The sequence below is a fragment of the Choloepus didactylus genome, chromosome 22 (genome assembly GCF_015220235.1).
Source record: "Choloepus didactylus isolate mChoDid1 chromosome 22, mChoDid1.pri, whole genome shotgun sequence".
In the NCBI taxonomy this organism is placed as follows: domain Eukaryota; kingdom Metazoa; phylum Chordata; class Mammalia; order Pilosa; family Megalonychidae; genus Choloepus; species Choloepus didactylus.
The window spans coordinates 10,834,480-10,852,527 of NC_051328.1; the positions used below are offsets into that span (position 1 = coordinate 10,834,480).

An 18,048-nucleotide genomic window follows, 5' to 3' on the forward strand; every position below is an offset into this window, starting at 1 on the left:
AGATGAGTTAAGAGTTGAGGGATGAGATGATGGTTTAAAACAGTGGCTTCTCATCATTTTTCATACTCATGATTCAGTTTTAAGTACCAGATTTTTTGCTAGTACACTTGAAGGGATTTAAAGATACTTAGCAAGATTAAGAAAAAATACTGGCTAAATCAGATATAATTATAACAAGTCATTTCTGCAATATAGCAATGTCTTCCAGTGTCCATAACAACATCATTGTTTATTTTGCCCTCCTTCAGCACTATGTTATTGAGCAAAGTCCTCACATATTTTAGTAGGCAGGCAATCTTTGTTGCTAGCTTAACAGTATACCATGTGTATCTGCCTCTTAACTCGTATAGCAGCAAGTCATACTCTCTTCTTCCCTACTCTCATGATACATTCAGCTTAATGGTTCATCTGACACACATCACCGTAACAGTACGTATACCCACTGGTTAGTCCAGGGGTTGGCAAACATTTTCTGTAAAGGGCAGATTGTCTCTGTTGCAAGTATCCAACTCTACCATTGTAGTACAAAAGCAATCTGTATTAGTTTTCCTGGCTGCTCAAATAAATATCATACAATGAGTTGGCTTAAACAATGAGAATTTATTGGCTCATAGTTTTGAGACCAGGAAAAGTCTGGAATTGAGACATCAGCAAGGTGATGCTTTGTCCCTGAGGACTGGCATTCTGGGGCTGGCTTCTGGGGATCCTTGATCCTTGACTTTTTTTTGTCATGTGGCAGTGCACATGGCAATGTTCTCTTCTTTCTCCTCCTGATTCAGTTGATTTTCAGTTTCTTCCCCTGTGGCTTCCTCTCTGTGTGGCCATCTCTACAGGGCCCCCACTAATAGGAACAAGACCCATCCTAATTCAGTTGGGCCACACCTTAATTGAAGCAACCTCAACAAAGTTATATTTACAATGAGTTCACAATCTTCAGGAATGGATTAAGATTAAGAATATGGTTTTCTGGGGTACATAACTCCAAGCCACCACTCAGCCATAGATAATACATAAACAAATGGGCATGACTGTGTGCGAATAAAATTTTATTTACAAAATAAGCCCCGGGCTGGATTTGGCTTGCAGGCTGTAGTTTGCTGAACCCTGCTATATTTCATAAGCTGATGAAAAGAAGCATGCTGTTAGATATAAGGGCTGGATTGGAGGATTGCCATCAGTGTTTATGGTAACCATTGATCATTTGTGGAATATTCCACAGCTGATTTAAAGAATCTTTATGTTAACTAACCTGTCTACCTCTTCTTGATATCATCCCACAGTTCTAACTTGTGTATCATTCAGCTTCATAGATGGAAGGGAAAGAATGAGGGAGACTGATTTCTAATTCTTCAGATATAGTATGTTCCAAGTTCACCTTTTCTTCTTACTAATACCATTATGCCCATAATAGACCATCATCTAGTAGAATGTAGGTAGATAATTACTATTTCCATTCAAGAAAAAATTTGCAACATCATGTTTTTCCTTTGCTGCCTTCCAGTTAGTATTCATTTCTTTTGGCATTCTTATGTCCTTTGTTTAACTTTTAGACAGGAAAAGTTTGTGTGTACTTTAGAACTTTGGTGATCCAGTGTTTTTGGCTGTTGTAAACTTCTGTAGATATTTTATTACTGTTTCACATTATGTGGAATGAATATGTTCCTTTATTCCAAGTTCTTCCTGTCAGGTCTGTTCTTGGAATTCGTTCAAGTGTGAAATCTTGAATGCCAATAATAACAAGCATCCTTGCTTGCCCCTTCCTGTTAGAGAAGGTAGAGTGCTGCAGTGTGCAGGTTATCTGCTCATGCAGAGTTAGCATAGGGCACTTGGGTGGCTTAGGTGATTGGAAATAAACAGTGAAGTCTTCTTTACGTTTCTAGTTCATGTCTGATAGGTAATACAGTATTTCAAAGCTCATGTAAAAATAAATCATCTTGATTTCAATCCCTGTTAATTAGGATTAGTTATATGAAATATACTCAACAATTTGTATGATATAATTGGCAGGAAAAGGCCATGACTTTCTGGGTGGTTCAGATGAATTTTTCTATTCAGTTTTACAAGTTGTCCCAAAAGCTCGGTGGTCCTACATATCTGGCCATTTCCCTCTTAGTTCTTAAGTTGACTTATCTCCCCCATTTAGTCTAACATGGTATTTTCTTTTACCAAGTGTTATTACAGTAAAAGTATCCATTTAAACATGAAAATCATATGCTTTATTTTTAGCTTCTAAATGCAAGTATATATGGGCAGTGCATAGGGGAAAAAGAAAAGAGACTTCAACAACTAAAGCTTAACTTTTACTAGAGCAAGGGGGTGATTACTGGCTCTTCCAGTAGCAAAGAACAGGGCTTTGTAAAGAGCAATTGGTGCCAGGACAATTCAATTTCCTCCTAGATAGAGTGACAGTGCCAATGACAGAGAAAAGAAATAGATATTATCTATATGGGCTTTAGAAAGGCTTTTGATTTTCATCCAACATGACTTTCTCATCAGTAAATTAGGAAAGTCTGGTCCAGATCATGTTGCAGTTAGGCGAAAGCCCCACTTGGCAGAAGGGCTTCAGCCACACTGGGAGTTGAGAGTCCCTCTGTGTTATCCCAGAACAGGTTCAGTCCTCTCCCCTTGGAATTCTGTCTGGGGGAGAAACATATGTAATAGGTTGCAATCAGGAATACCTTTGAAAACCAGACAATATGCCAAAGTCGGGGAAATGATAAGTAAGCATGTCTTTAAAGGTCATGGAACCAGACACAAGATAAAAATTAAATTAAATTAATATGTGGCTTAAAAAGGCTTAGGCACCAGAAGGAAACTAAATTCAATATAAGGATGCTGCTGCTGTCACTGTTTCACGGCACATTAAAATCTAGATTCAAAATTTTGTAACTGCCTTGGTTAGCCAGGGCTGCTATGACAAATACCACACAATGAGTTAGCTTAAACAACAAGAATTTATTGACTCATGGTTTCGGAGGCTAGAAGTCCAAAATCAAGGTCTTGACAGGCCATGCTTTCTCCCAGAATCTGTAGTATTCTGGTACTGGGTTGCCGCAATCCTTGGGGTTCCTTTTCTTGCCTCTCTGCCTCTGTCATGGTTTCTCCCCCTGGATTCTACTTCTCCTGCTCAGTTGTCTGTGTCTCTGTCTAGACTTCCTGTTGTCATAAGGACTTCAGCCCAATGGAATAGGGCCCACCCTGATTCAATTTAGCCTAATCTAAATAGGATCTTCACAAATGAGTCCTCACCTTAACTAATAACATCTTTAAAGGTCCTATTTACAAATGGGTTCACACCCACAGGAACATGGATTAAGACTTGAACATGTCTTTTAGGGGGTGGCATGATTCAGTCTCCAACCGAACTAAAAAGGATCTTTGCTGTCAAATTGTCCATCCTCATTTTGCAGAAGGCTTCCAGCCAAGGGAGAAAGTCACTTGCCCAAGTCCACATAGCTAGTTAATTGCAGGACCGGGACTAGAATTCCTAGTTCAGACTTTCACTATTGACTTTTTTTTTAAAATATCTTGACTGAGGCATAATTTACATTTCATATAATCTACCTATTTCAAGTGTACAACTCAGTGATTTTTTAGTAAACTTACAAAATTGCACAAGCATCACCATAATTCAGTTTTGGAACATTTCTATCACCCTAATATGATCTCATATGTCATTAACTATTAATCCCTATCCTCCTTCTCTGCCCAGTCCTAGGCAACCACTAGTCTATTTTCTGTCTCTATAGATTTACCTTTTTAGAAGTTTCATATAGATGAAATCAAAATAACCTATGGTCTCTTGTGTCTAACTTCTTTCACTTAGCGTAATATTTTTGAAGTTTATCAATGTCATAGCATGTATCAGTAATTCATTCCTTTTTATTTGCTAAATAGTATCCCATTTATGGATATACCACATTTTGTCCATCTATTCACCAGTTGGTGGATATTTAGATTGTTTGTAGCTTGGGGCTATTATGAATAATGCTGCTGATAACTTTCATTTATCACTGCTGACTTTTTTCAGTGTTCAACAGCTCTTCCTCTCAAATTGGGGTTAAAGTTCCCATCAGATGTTACCTCTTCCCTACCCTGATCCTCTAGATCTGCACAGTAGAGTTCCCCAGATGGCAACTAAAGTTGCTATTAATGTTCTAATAAATAGCTTTAGGGGATTAAATGGTCCAGAGAAGAAGAAGCTTGTTAGTCTAATAATAGTCTTTTTTTCTGTGTGGCTCATGAGAAACTCTTAGCCAAATGAATGAGAGGAATTGGATTTAAAACTCAGCAAAAAACACTTCTGTAGGCATAGGAGACACATTTCATATGACAGTGGACACTATCAAGTTAATTTGCAATATTATAAAAACAAAACCCATGTAGTTGCCTCTGAGAGGTGCTTATATGAGTGGATTTAAATCTTTCTGAGGCCAGATGGCCCTTGTGATCCCCTAAAAGGAAGACAGTCCTATTGTGGTGCTCTCTTTTGTGTGGTTAAGACATTTTGCCTTTTGTGTTCAAAGAGTCCATTTCATTGTGTTCGTGAGAAATAAAACCAGTCATTGGAAAATTTTATGCAAACCACTCTGTATGGCAGATGGAGACAGAACATTGCTCCAGGGTCTTAAACAGAGCAGTGTCCTCTCGCTGCTGTTCTCTCCATAATAATTGCTAGCATAAGCATTCTTCAATTCTAGATTTTTACAGTTTACTAAGTATTTTCACATCTAATCTCCTTTTCACTTCACATTTGAACCTTTAGTGGTTCCCAGACTCGCCCGAAGGATAGCCTGTCACATGGCAATTCAAAGCCCTTTTCAATCCAGTTCCATCTGGTTGGTCTGCCTTCATCTCCCATCACTCCCAGCAATGGACTTGCATTTCCTTCCTCTCTGCATTTCATAGACCGTCTCTCCTCAGCCCTTGTATATTTGGAGAATTCTGACTCAGCCTGTAGTCAGACCTACACATTATCTCCTCTGTAGGAAGTCTTTCCTTTGCCTCAGCAGAATTCATTGATCCTGCTTTTGCATACCCATAGTGGTTTGATAATACAGTACAATGTATTAGCTGTTTGACCTTGCATAAGTAGCTTAACTTATCTGAGCTTTTCTTTCCTTATCTGGAATATTTTTGCATCTTTCAGAGGAGTTGTATGAAACCCAAACGCCAAAGCATATTACATACAAGAGTAATGGATTAATATTAAGAGTAGAAATGTGAACATAGTACTTCAAATTATAATTACAACCAATTTTCTGTGGGTTTGCTTGATCCTTGAACACGGCAATCCTATTGCATTCGCCATTGTATTCCAAGCACTAAGCAAAGTTCTGATACATAATAAATCTGATTAAATCATTGCAAAGTAGGCAGGGGAGTTACTTTATCATCATTTTTTAAATTAGAAATTGAGGCCCAAAATGCTAAGTGATATAATAATTTAGTCATTAAGTCCTGTTCACCTTTCTCTGAATTTGATAGACCTTCTAAAGGCCTCTGGAAGATGTGATTTTGGCTGTACCTAGTATCAAGAGCAGTGTTTCTCAAGGTATTGTCTGAGACCACATGTCACAGACTCACTTCTGAAGATGCTTGTTAAAAATATAAAAGCAAATCTCACAAATGTAATGTTGGGGTGGGGGTTGGGGAGCCAGACACAAAAAGAGTATATACGCTATGGTTCCATTTATTTGATGTGCAAAAACTAATTTATGGTGTTAGATGTCAGGGGGAGGAGGCAATGGAGGAGAGTAACTGGGAAGAGACATGAGAAGGCTTCCAGGGTGCTGGTGATGTTCTGTTTCTTGATCTGGGTGCTATAACGTGGGTGTGTAGAATTTGTGAAAATCGTTGAGCAGCACATTGAGATTTGTACATTTTTATTTATGAGTGTTATTACACTTCATAAAGGTTCCAAAAATGTGGATCCATGGGCCCCACAGCAGACCTACCAAGTCAGAATCTCTGGGGATAGGGCCTGAGGACCCTGCATTTTGATAAGAATTCCCTTTCAAATTTTTCTTAGGCATGTTGAGTATTGAGAATTACTGCTAAAGAAAGAGGATTAGGAAAATATCCTTCCAATGCCCAAGAATTCTTCAATTCTATCCTAACCACAAATATTCCTTAGAAAAGAAATCCGGGAGTCAGTTGCCTTTTGTTAGGAAAGTGCATGTCATCTTCAGGTACTTTAGAGAGAGAACTAAGAAATCAAAGATTTATAGAAATGTACAGTTTTCTACTTTTCCTTTTAATATTATTATTATTCTAATGTGTCATACACAGTATAATTTGTGAATATTTATCTAGAAGAATGGAAAATGATTTTATTGAGGCCCTGTAAAAACTTGGCAGGTGCTAGGACCTAATGGAATTCAGGCAACTAAAGTCTGAGGTGAGACATCACATCACAGGGTGTGGTGCAGTGTACACAGATATGGAAAAGCCAGTTCTTCCACATGTAAGCTACTTAGACTCCATTTCAACTCTCTTCATACCAAGTCCAAGATTTCAGCAGCTTTTACATTTGCTTCTTAAACTGAAAGCATGTTTCTTGTAAAGGCTTTTTTGGAAGGGGCAGATAGAGGCCTTGGAGAAGCTTTTGGAGGTCTTCTGAGAGGAGGTGGTCAGAGAGGAGGAGGAAATATTGGAGGGATAGTTGGAGGAATTGTGAATTTTATCAGTGAGGCTGCAGCAGCTCAATATACTCCAGAACCACCTCCAACTCAGCAGCATTTCACAAATGTGGAGGCCAATGAAAATGAGGAAGTTAGGCGGTTTCGGCAACAATTTACACAGCTGGCTGGACCGGACATGGAGGTGGGTGCCACTGATCTGATGAATATTCTCAACAAAGTCCTTTCTAAGCACAAGGACCTGAAAACTGATGGCTTCAGTCTTGACACCTGCCGGAGCATCGTCTCTGTCATGGACAGTGACACAACTGGGAAACTGGGCTTTGAAGAATTTAAGTATCTGTGGAACAACATCAAGAAATGGCAGTGTGTTTATAAGCAGTATGACAGGGACCATTCCGGGTCTCTGGGAAGTTCTCAGCTGCAGGGGGCTCTGCAGGCAGCAGGCTTCCAGCTAAATGAACAACTTTACCAGTTGATTGTCCGCCGATACGCCGATGAGGACGGAAGTATGGATTTTAACAACTTCATCGACTGCCTGGTTCGCCTGGATGCCATGTTTCGTGCCTTCAAGTCTCTGGATAGAGATGCAGATGGCCTAATTCAAGTGTCTATCCAAGAGTGGCTGCAGCTGACCATGTATTCCTGAAGTGGGCACTGAGAAGTCAAGACCCCCCCTGGAGGACGGGACTCTTGAGAGCCCAGCTTTGCTCTCCACAGTGTCACTGACACTGCCCCACAGCTGTCCCTTTTAGGCCAGCTCCTGCACAACTCTGCAGATTTCTGAACTTTGCTACTCTTTACCACTTAATTCAAATAGATTTTACATGCTAAATATTTTGAATGGTTTGTACACCAGCTTTTTGAGATATTCGATTCATATGCACTGGGGGGAGGGAATGATAAAGATTTTAAAAGGTTGTTTGCTTGCTTGGTAAATGAATTCCACTGATTAGGAACTTTCCTGTTGTTGTTCAGAATGAAATTTTGAAAAAAAAAAAAAAATCCTGGAATAAATCAAGAAAGCACTCAGGAGTTTTATTTTTCCCATTTAAAAGGTGAGAGAAGAAGTTCAAAATGTGTTTTATTCTTAATTTTACATCTGGTCTTTCTATTATGTAAAAAATGAAAGGTGTTTTTCAGGAAGTCTCTATAAAGAAACAGCTTCAGGTACGTGAAATAAAGCAGTTTCAGATAAGCATAGCATTTTATTATGGTAGAGCAAGTATCTAAATTCTAGAATTCTTTAGTCCTGTTTCTCTGATTAAATAAGCACACGGGAACTTTGGTTTGTTTTGAGGTATTTGTAAAGAGAGTTAAGGACATTGGAGAATAAAAGGATATACCTGTAGTTCAAAATGTCTCTGGCTGCCTTAATGAATCAAAATGATCACTCTTATATGTACTTCATACAAAATTAGGCATGCCCAGCTGAGATTAGCCAGCTCTTGTCATGGCTTGCCCTGCCTTGGAGCAAGGAAAATTCTTCTGTTTCTCTTTGAAAACTTCATTTAGGAAAAAAGTAAATGAAGAAAAAACAAAAGCTTAAATAAATAGTAATCAGTTAAAGGGAATAAAAAGCAATATAGAAAACAAATATCATTGACTATTTATTGCCAGTGGTTCTCAGCCCTGGCTGCACTTTAGACTCTTTCAGAATATTGATGCCTGAGTCCCACCCCAAATGAGTTAAACAAGGATCTTTAGAAGTGGGGCCCACTGATGAGTATTTTTAAGCCCCCCTAGATGATTCTAACCAGCAGCCAAGGTTGAGATCCACTGTTTTAAAGTAAGGTTAGCATGCAGTATTTTTTCAAATCAGTCTCAGCCAAAACTAGGCCAAGCTAGGAGAGTCAGTGTCGACAGTGTCCAAGAGAAGATAGAAATACTAAGAAACCAGCACTCAAAAGCTGTGGTAGTCATGCCTTTCTTGTGTGTAGTGTAGCTCTTGGTTTGGCTTTATAAGTTTGATTCAGGCTCTTTCAGTGGGGCAAGCAAAATCCAGAAGCCCTGTGCAAGTGGACTTAAGGATAGAGAGGCTGCATTCTCAGTTCTCAGTTCACCTGCCTGCTATTTAATTAGTTTCCACTCCTGCTTCTCTGGTTTTCAATGCATCCCCTCTCTCTGAGGCTACCTTTTGAGTGTCCTCATGAGATCGAAGGTAAATTCTTCCTTCCTCTTTTGACTCATTTAGAAGTAGGTTGTAACTATGGAAATGATGTAACTGACCTGTTAACAACCCTCAGCTGCCTGTTAGAAATCCCCAGTGAAAACTGGAGAAGCTGGCATTTGGCCTCTGTGTTCGCCATCAACACCATCATCTAATATTTATGGAACTCCACATGCATATGATTCTGAACTGAGCCGACTACAGAGATCTTATCCACTTTCCTCAAGAAACTTGTAATTTAGGCTTGGTCTGGTGTGCTACTTGGAACAAGTGTGGTTGTGTAAGTAATGAGGCCACTTCCAGCAACCACACGGTAACATTAGCCTCCCTATTTTATAATAAAGCCACTTATGTATTAAGCATAGATGTAGGAGAATAGCCAGGAAAGGGGAAAGCTGCCAAGGTGTCATTAAAGGTCTTAGAATATTAAATTTATAATTTAACCTTTCCCACTTGATGGCTGCAGAAAGGACAGTGTACCCACTGCATTTTCTTTCCTCGCTTCATTTTAAATGTTTCATAAGAGTTAATACAACTGTCTCACACTAGGGGTGGTATGAAGAATTTCCCTTGTCCTCAAGTAGAGGGGTTGCCTACTTTCATGAGTCTTTCCAGCAGGCACGTGGCAAAACATCCTGAAGTTACCTTTTTACCTTCTGTTCCCTTCTGAATTTGTATAAAATTTGTTTAACAATCTCAGTCCACAGAGTGAGGACCCTGGAAAATGCAGTCCAAACTCAAGATTTTCCAAGTAGCCAAATATCTGGCATTGTGTAGAACCAATAGCGTAATGAGTAGCTGAATTTATTTTTTATCCAATATCTGATGTTTTAAAGGTACATTTTCAATGTAAGAAGAAGTATTTACTTGACAACTTTTTAAAAACATAGCCATTTCTATGATGAAGTTCTTTATATCTCCATCCCATTATTTTTTGTTTCTGATATTAAGTGATATAGTCCGTGTAGTAAGTTGAAAACAATATGCAGTGATAAACTACATCATCATATCATCTACATTTTTAAATTTCAAATATTCCACGATTTTTAAAATTACCTTTACCTCAATATAATCCACTGAATGCTATAGCCTGTAATAGCACCTAACAGCAAACTTCCAAAAACATTCAAAATTTGTATGTCCTCTTAAAGGTCACATGTAAAATATTTTTTGAGTAGTAGAGTATCAGTTTATAAAAGTTGATTTGTATAGAAACCTCAGTCAGAAATCTCTATCACATTATTGCACAACTAACCCATAGTAGGGCCTCAAAAAACATTTGTGGAAGCACCTTAGGGCACTGATATTTAATGTGCCTAGTGATCTTGATGCACCTTCAGAATTGCTTTTAAAAAATGTTTGCTTTTAATTCTAAGTCAATTAAAATAATTTAATTCCTAGAAAATTGGTAATACAATTATGTACTTGGATAAAAATATCCTCTTACCCAGAATATCCAGGTAAACTGAATGCCTCTTCCCTGACTCTTCCGGATAACTGAGAATTTACTGTATTTTACTAATAATACTCCTTGGGGTTTAAAGAGCATCTTTAAAGCCTTGAAGACTTTTTTCGTTGATTGCTACCTAGTAAGTTCTGTGTTAAGTAAGCATTTAAAAAGTTATTTTGAAAATATTGATTATCTCTTATTGCAGAGAGATGTTATATCAGTGATAACAGCAGAGCTTCACACATCAAGGGGAAAATATTCCCTATCTTGTGAGCTTACAATTTCAAAAATATGTTCACTAAATATTGCTAAATGTAAAAAGTAGTCAAAAGTATCTGAATCCATTAAACTTAATTAAATTAAATAAAATGTTGGCTAAATCCAACTGTGGAATAAATCCAACTATGGATTAGAAAACTAATTAGGAAACTGAGTCCCAAGATTTAGACACATAAGAATCACCATTTATTCCTTCTGGAATTTTAAATGACAATGTGAGTGAGTGGCCAGGAACTTCCCGCTGGCCCTGGACACAGGTGTCCTTGGACTGAGGGGCTGGAAAGGTGCCAGGGTGCCATAAAGTCACAGTGATGCCAGCACACACTCCCATGCTTTTCTGATCCTGCTGACCATCAGGAAGAAGTAGGGGGCCCTCTGGCTGGAGTTTCAGCTAGGCCTAGTCACCCCTTGTTTTCCAGTGACTCAGTGCAACTCCTTGGTTCCCTCTCTGGGATGACCTGGACTACAATCGGGGTAGTTTATGGAGGAATTAGGGCCTCCCTCCTCCAGAGGACTTGGTCTCTTGCTTTGAAATGTGGCCCTGAAATATTTTCAAGTCTGGATCTTTAATTTATTTATTTTAGTTCATAATTCTCCATAAGGAATTCAGTAGATAAAGACAAAAACACAGATTTGGGGAACAATTTTTATCTTGGAACTGACCTAAATTAAAAAATTAAAGGAGTGCATTTTGCTCTATAATTTTTTAGTCCCTGCTTTTGAATACTTTTTTTTTTTTTTTTTTTTTTGACCAAACTATTTATTTTAGTTCTAATGATCAGGAGTCATACTATCTAAACTTTAATCAAAGTTATGGCAAAGGTGAATTTTGTGACCTTAAGGAAAATTTATGCCTCAGTTTCTTCATTAGTAAAATTATAGAAGTTGAAATGAGTGATTTCTAAAATGCCTTCTAGTTCTTCATTTTATTATTCTAAATATGGAATGTTAAATTGTATCATTTATTAATACAGTAATGGCATCTCTCAGAATCATTTCCATGCTGGTTTTAGATGGAAACTTCCGTGTAATTTCTCATATGGTTGATCAAGGGTCAGCTTTAACATTCTTTTTTTCAGTCAAAACCACCCATACAAGACTAGCTTTAGAAAGTGACAATGAAAATTAGAGGCCCAAAATGTTACCTTGTCCTGTGAATAGCCGTGTTATTAAGTAAATGTTACATTTCTATTTCTCCATCTGAAAAATGAGTTATGATGTTACATGTTATGTGTGATATGTAGGATTTGGTAGCATAGATAAAAATAGGATGCCTCACAGTAAAGACACATTTCAAGGAATATTTCACAACACACATTTAAAGAAGTATTTCTAATCATTCAGACAATCTATGATTGTAACTTCAGTATGCATAAGTAATTACACCATTCTCCAGAACTTCTCTTCAAGATTTTTATGTTACTTAGTGGAGGAAACTGATTTCAGAAGACATTTGCCTGTGTTGAACAATATATCCACAAACTTCTCAACATATAAGGCTAATTGAAACCAATCATCACTAGTGCATGAAAAAAATTAAATGGTGGCACAAGAAGGGAATTATGTCCTTTAAAATTCTGTCTTTTCTGAAACTTTTGGGATTGATGAAAATGTAGATATTGAGTATGATGGTATTACACAGGTGTATACATTTGCCTACACATGGAGATGTACACTTAAAATGGATACATTTTATGTGCGTATAAATTATACTTCAATAAAACTGATTAAAGAAAAAAAAAGCAGCTGTCTTATAGGCTGATGTCTAGACAAAAATGGAAGCCAGGTGACTGAACTTTTGTCTCAGGAATAAACCCTGTTTAGGGAAATCTGGAAATCTGTTCCTACCTTCTCCATTGAGAAAGTGAGATTAAATTATCACTCCTTTCACCTTCCTCCTTAAAGTAAGATAAAGTAATATAGTGAAAGCAATTCTTGACCTGATAAAAGCTACCTTATTTATCACTAAGTTTGCATGCAAAATTGCGTACCATTGTAGGGACTTCATAGCCACCTCTGTCTCCCCCGAACTGATCCATGAAACTCCAATGAAGAAGTTTGCTTGCTTTTGTGTTTTAACGTGCCGGTTCCATGAACCTAACATAGTGGTTAAGGGTAGATGAGAAAGGGCCCTATTGTTTTCAGTACCTGCCTAAATCCTAGACAACAGGAATGTACTGCCACTGCCAGGAGAAGGAAACAACCCTTGCTCTTAAAGGAACTCTTGATTGAAATGTAGGTACTTAGTCACAGTTGAAGATTATAATCTTACTGATGCTAAACATTATTTGTTAATTCATTGAATACTGCTGCTGACTTTGTTGCTGCTAGTTCCTGGTTTATCTAGGAATTTATCACTTGAAGATTTTGCTGCCAAAATGATCTAACACCTGGGATTTATAATCATAGTGTTTGCTTACAGTTCTCTTTCTCCTTCCCCTTTCTCTCCCTCCCACTCTCTGTAGTTCTCTTCCATTCTCCATCCATTTTCTCTCTCTCCTCTTCTCTCCCTTTCCTTCTTTTTAGTTCTCTTTTCCTTCTTTTCCTTTAGTCCTCCCTGCTCTCTGCTTTGCCCCTCTCCCCCTTTCTTCCTTCCTTAAGCTATTTCTTTTTTCTCTCCTTTTTTGTCCTCTGAGTGTTTCCTGTCCAGGTGAGAAGTTGCTGTGTAGGAAAAACTCTCTGTTCAGTCAGCCTGGATTAGAATTTATCAGTCCTCTCTTTCATATTGCCATCATGAAATGCCTCTTGAGGCATATGGTATTAACATCATACTAGTTATGTTTAGTCTCCAGAGGCTTAGAAGCAGCAGTTAATGGATAGTGCAGGATCTTCCGAGGCCTGGTATCTCCAAACAGCCATTGATGCTGCCCTGGTTTGTTCCAGATGCTTCTGCAGATTAAGTCTAGAAGGAAGACAGAATATGGCTGGGATTATTGCTTCAATTTTCCCCTTTTCTTCCCCTTCTTTATTCCACATGTGGAGGGTATTGCTTAGTGACTCTTTGTTGTGTCAAGCTATAGTGGTGTTGGCTATCATGGAAGATGGAATGAATGGTCTATTCCCACCTAGGATGAATGTCCTAGATCCTGTCTCCTATCAGGGTTCCCATCAGGGCTGAGCTCAAGAACCCACACTGGGACCTCAGTAATAAAATATTTATATTGACTGCTAAATAGAAAATATTTTCCCTCTAAATCAGGAACAGGTGGACTACTTGCTTGCTCTTCCACCTCAGTGCGTTCTTTTTTCCAAATGCCTTGGTGCAAGATGATGCTGGACTGCATGGCATACCTGAATTTTACCTTGCAGGCTCTGATTAATGGTAATTCAATTAGTGGCCCTCCTAATCATTTCTGTCATCCTTTCACAGAACCATGATGGCAGTATCGACTTCCGAGAGTATGTGATTGGCCTGGCAGTCTTGTGCAACCCTGCCAATACAGAGGAGATCATCCAGGTGGCATTTAAGGTACTGTCAGCCCTGCTGAAAGCATCCTTGGCTGCCTAACAAACAAGTGTTGACTCTAAGTGTATTATTTGAAAATCAGTGAATCTATTATGTAAGTTTATAGATCTGCTGTGACATGGACACGAGAGTAATGAGATTAAGCCAATTGCTGCTGAAAATAAAGAAAACACAAGCATTAGTTTAAGCATAAAAGTCCTTGGAAGCAGCCTAGTTGACAGCATCAAGACTGAAGAGCAGGTGATTTAACAAATTAACTTAAAAAAGTATTTCTTTTCATCCTCCCCATTTTGAATTCCCAAAGTGAGGTTTATAAATATGTACCACCTGTCACTTGTCATCTTACTTCACCATCCGTAAAGTCCTGGCTCATCCTTATTTTCTCCCCCTGTATGTCAGACATTTTGAGTCATATTTTCCTAATGGAATTTATGTTGTCATTATGTCAGATGAATACCATCATAAATTTCCCAAGTCTCCACCCTGCACATTTTTCTGTAGTATCATATTTTCATAGCAATACAGGGAGCTAAATTGGAGGCAGATGAATAAAATCCATGGTCTCAGTTCCCAGCAGAGCTGGATAAGTTTGAATTGTGAGGATCCAGACTCCCTTTATCACTTACATGTATGAACAGAAAAGGAAGAATACATTCCCAAAGTGTGTTTTCAGTGCTTCTGAGACTGAAGGTACTTCATCTAATTAGTGTTTAGTAGGATATTCCCTTTGAGCTCTAAGCATGTATGGTCAACTCTCAACAGAACCAAATCTTGATCTCCCCACTTTACTTACCAACCTTTTTATACTGACCTCTCCTTGTACAGCAACTCAGTCTCTGCTACCTTCCAGCAGGCCAGCCCTGACTTTCACTAGTCTTGTTTCCCTGCTTGTACATGCTTCCTGATTTTCTCTAAGAAGAATATCCTACTGTGCCTCAGACCAGCCTTCTCTCCTCTATTATCTAAAGAGAGTGTCTCCCTCTTAGAGTCCTTTCTTATGCCTTCTAGGCCACCGGGGACAGCCTCAGGAATTTTCATGTGTTCTGTCACTGACAGAGTCCCCTGTGTTTACTTTTTATTTCAGATTGGTTTAAACTGAGTTACTGCTAAGCTTGTAAAGAAACTAAGAGTTTGATGCTTAGCAGATGGTCATAAGGCAAAGGCCAGACTTTTTCCAAGTTTAAAACCTTTGGCTTTTATAGACTTATTCATCATAAAACCTAAAATTATGCACCCAGCTAATTTATTCCGATCCAAATATTTCTGCTTCTGTTTTGGGATCGTATGTGTAATGATAAGTTTGGTTGGGTAAATGGCCACTTTTGGTTTACCAATGAAAGGCTTGGTAGAAAATTTGGCCCTTAATCATAGTAATTATTGTTTTTAAAGAAGTCGTGAGGTTTTTATCTGGCCTAGACCTTGGCTTGAGGGGAGGAGGTGGGAGGAAAGGAGGACCTAAACTGTAATCAGCTTGTTTTTCAATAAGGCAAAGGTCATGCTTTACATTGGTTATTTTTCAACCTTGCTTTTCAGGTATGCTTTATGATCATGAAAATAATTTTGGTATACTTTTGTTTTTCATGTAACAATATCCTTTTGCATATAGGATCCTTTCACATCCTTTTACTTGGGTAGCATATCACAGTTATAATCACAGAAACCCTTTTATCTCATTTCATCTTTGCAGTGACATTTAGAGGTAGAATAATAGAAATCTTCAGTTGCAAGCAATAAGACTAGCTGACTGGTGCCAAAAAGGAATGAGTGTATGACTGGGAAGTAGGCGCAAGGGAAGGCTCCAAAACAGGCAGCTCCAGAGCACCCGGCTGTGGGGACTGCTTTACTCCCTCCTTTAGACCATGCAGTTGGAATAAGCAAATCACAACTCTGAAATTAAATTTCCAGGGAAGGTCCAAATTGTCTTGGACCATGTGCCTGTTGGGAAAGACAGGATGTTTTGATTAGGAATCACACAGTATTTTATGCAATGGAGAGATATTATTCCCCCAAAGGAAACTAGTCTGTTAAACTTTCTACCAGAGCCCAGATCATGGGGTTTAACCTTAGTTCTGGGAACTTTACAGCAGGGAGACTTGGGGTGGGGGTGGGGGTCTCATGAGGGAAGTTGAGGGTGGTTAGTAAGGGAGTGATCTGGAGTAGTTGTGGCAAGGTACAGATCCAGGAAAGTAGAAGTCCCCAGTATGGACCTATGTAGGGAACTTACACAGGTAAGAATGCCCAAAGCTCCAAATGTGGCAAGAATTTAGATTGTTAAGATGAGTTGGTGAGAACTGCTTAGAGATGGAAGGCAAAGCTGTAATATACCTTTGAAGAAAACTTAGAGCCTGTGAGGAAGAGGAAAGAACTGAATCCTGGCAGTTATTGTTTGAAGTTCAAGGCCCCTAAAAATCCTTGGGACTACAGGTTGTGAAAATGATTGCTAACTCGTTTTTTCACTTTCCAACTATCTTATCCCCCAATTAGGGACCAAGTGGTGAGAAATGGACTAAAAGCCAGGTGCTTTCTCAGCTGGAGGCAGCATAGCACACTTTAAGTTACATATTTCCTCCAACCCTCATTGACAATTAAAGCACTATTCAGTATTTGCTTGTTCTTTTTGTGATTATCACATTTAATCTAATGCATGTTTTTCTCTCTTTTTGAGTATGTGTTTGATCACAAGTTGATGCCTTAGCAGGAACTCTGGATATTATCTGGCTGTATTTGGATGCCCACTCTCCTACTTACTAGTTGCTTAATCTGGGCAAATTTACCTAGCTTCCTTGTGCCTCAGCTTTCTTATCTGTGAGATAGGCCTAATAATGGCACCTCCCTTAGTCTTACGACTATCATGAGACTTAAATGAATTAATACATATAAAGAACACTTTTGACCAGTGCCTGCAAAATATAAGTGCTTATATCATATACTCTTAATACCTTGGAGGCAATTTTGAATATGGGATATTAACTATCCAATAGTTATCCCTGTTTTGCTGCTTGACTTTCACCCTATCCCACCCTGCTGCCTTTTTCCTCTCCACCTAGAAATACATCCATTTTCTTCCTTCCTAAATACAACCTCCTTTTGTACATCTGGCGACACCTCATTCACCTCCTTCTCTTTATTCCATCCTTTATTCCTTTATTTTTTTATTCTTTTGAAAGAAAAATTTGTACTTGTTCCCTCCACCTTTCACCTATATTTATTCCTTAATCCCATTTCCATCTGGCTTCCAGTTCCCTAAAATTGTATTTACTGAAGTCATCAAGACTTCCTAATTACCAAATCCTGCAAAGCTTTTTGCTTCTTGTTTGGATGTTCCATGGCAGTTTACTCTGTTGGCTGTTACCACTGTCTGAGTCTCTTCCTCTTTCCTGAAAGCCTTCCCTTAGCTTCTAAGATGCATGCCGTTCTACCTGGTTTTCCTGTCTCTCTGACTGCTTCTGGTAGGAACTCATTGCTAGTCCCTCTTCCTTGTATATACGGTTGTTGCTGTTTCCAGGGCTCGGTCTTACCTTGTACATTCTCACGGATAAACTCAAATGCACCCACAGTTTCAGTTCTTGCCTGAGTTCCTATCTCAAGTCTCATCATTCTCCTGAGCTGCTATTCTGAATCTCCTGCTTCCTCCTGGCACCTTTAACTCAAATTCCCACCTATTTAGGTCCAACTCTTGATCTCTGCTTGACACTTGTTCTTCTTACTGTTCTTCTCTTGGTTAAGGTAACTCACTTCCACCCAGTTGCCCAAGCTAGAAAATTTCAGCCATCTTTGGCTCCTTTTCTGTCACTACAGACATCTAATTGATATGCAAGACCTGTCTTTGCTCTCTTGTAAATTCTGTGCCTTCCTTCCTGCTTCTTTGCCTGAGACTCTTACATGGTTTTCTTGCATCTAGTCTTACCAACAACCCATTCTCCTGCCTCCAATACATCTTCCACATTGTACCAAAGAGAACTCCCTCAATTGGCATGTGATCACACCACATCCCCTCCCCTCACCTAGAGAATTAGGTGTGGCATTATATAATCATCATGAT

At 38.7% G+C, this 18,048-nt stretch overlaps 2 protein-coding genes across 2 annotated transcripts in view; both read left to right on the top strand.

Annotated features, from left to right (window-relative positions):
- Positions 1 to 18,048, top strand: part of LPCAT2 (lysophosphatidylcholine acyltransferase 2) — a 74,986-nt gene that overhangs the window by 51,162 nt on the left and 5,776 nt on the right. Inside the window, exon 12 of the mRNA XM_037815732.1 lies at positions 13,911 to 14,009. Within this exon, the coding sequence (XP_037671660.1) occupies positions 13,911 to 14,009 (99 nt within the window). The remainder of the gene's footprint in view (positions 1 to 13,910; positions 14,010 to 18,048) is intronic.
- On the top strand, positions 957 to 10,391 carry CAPNS2 (calpain small subunit 2). Its single transcript, XM_037815733.1, has one exon. The coding sequence runs from the start codon at positions 6,553 to 6,555 to the stop codon at positions 7,288 to 7,290; it is 738 nt and encodes a 245-aa protein (XP_037671661.1). The 5' UTR covers positions 957 to 6,552; the 3' UTR covers positions 7,291 to 10,391.

Bases quoted from the DNA above. Each gene is read 5' to 3' on its own strand.
- CAPNS2 (XM_037815733.1), top strand. From the start codon at position 6,553: ATGTTTCTTGTAAAGGCTTTTTTGGAAGGGGCAGATAGAGGCCTTGGA.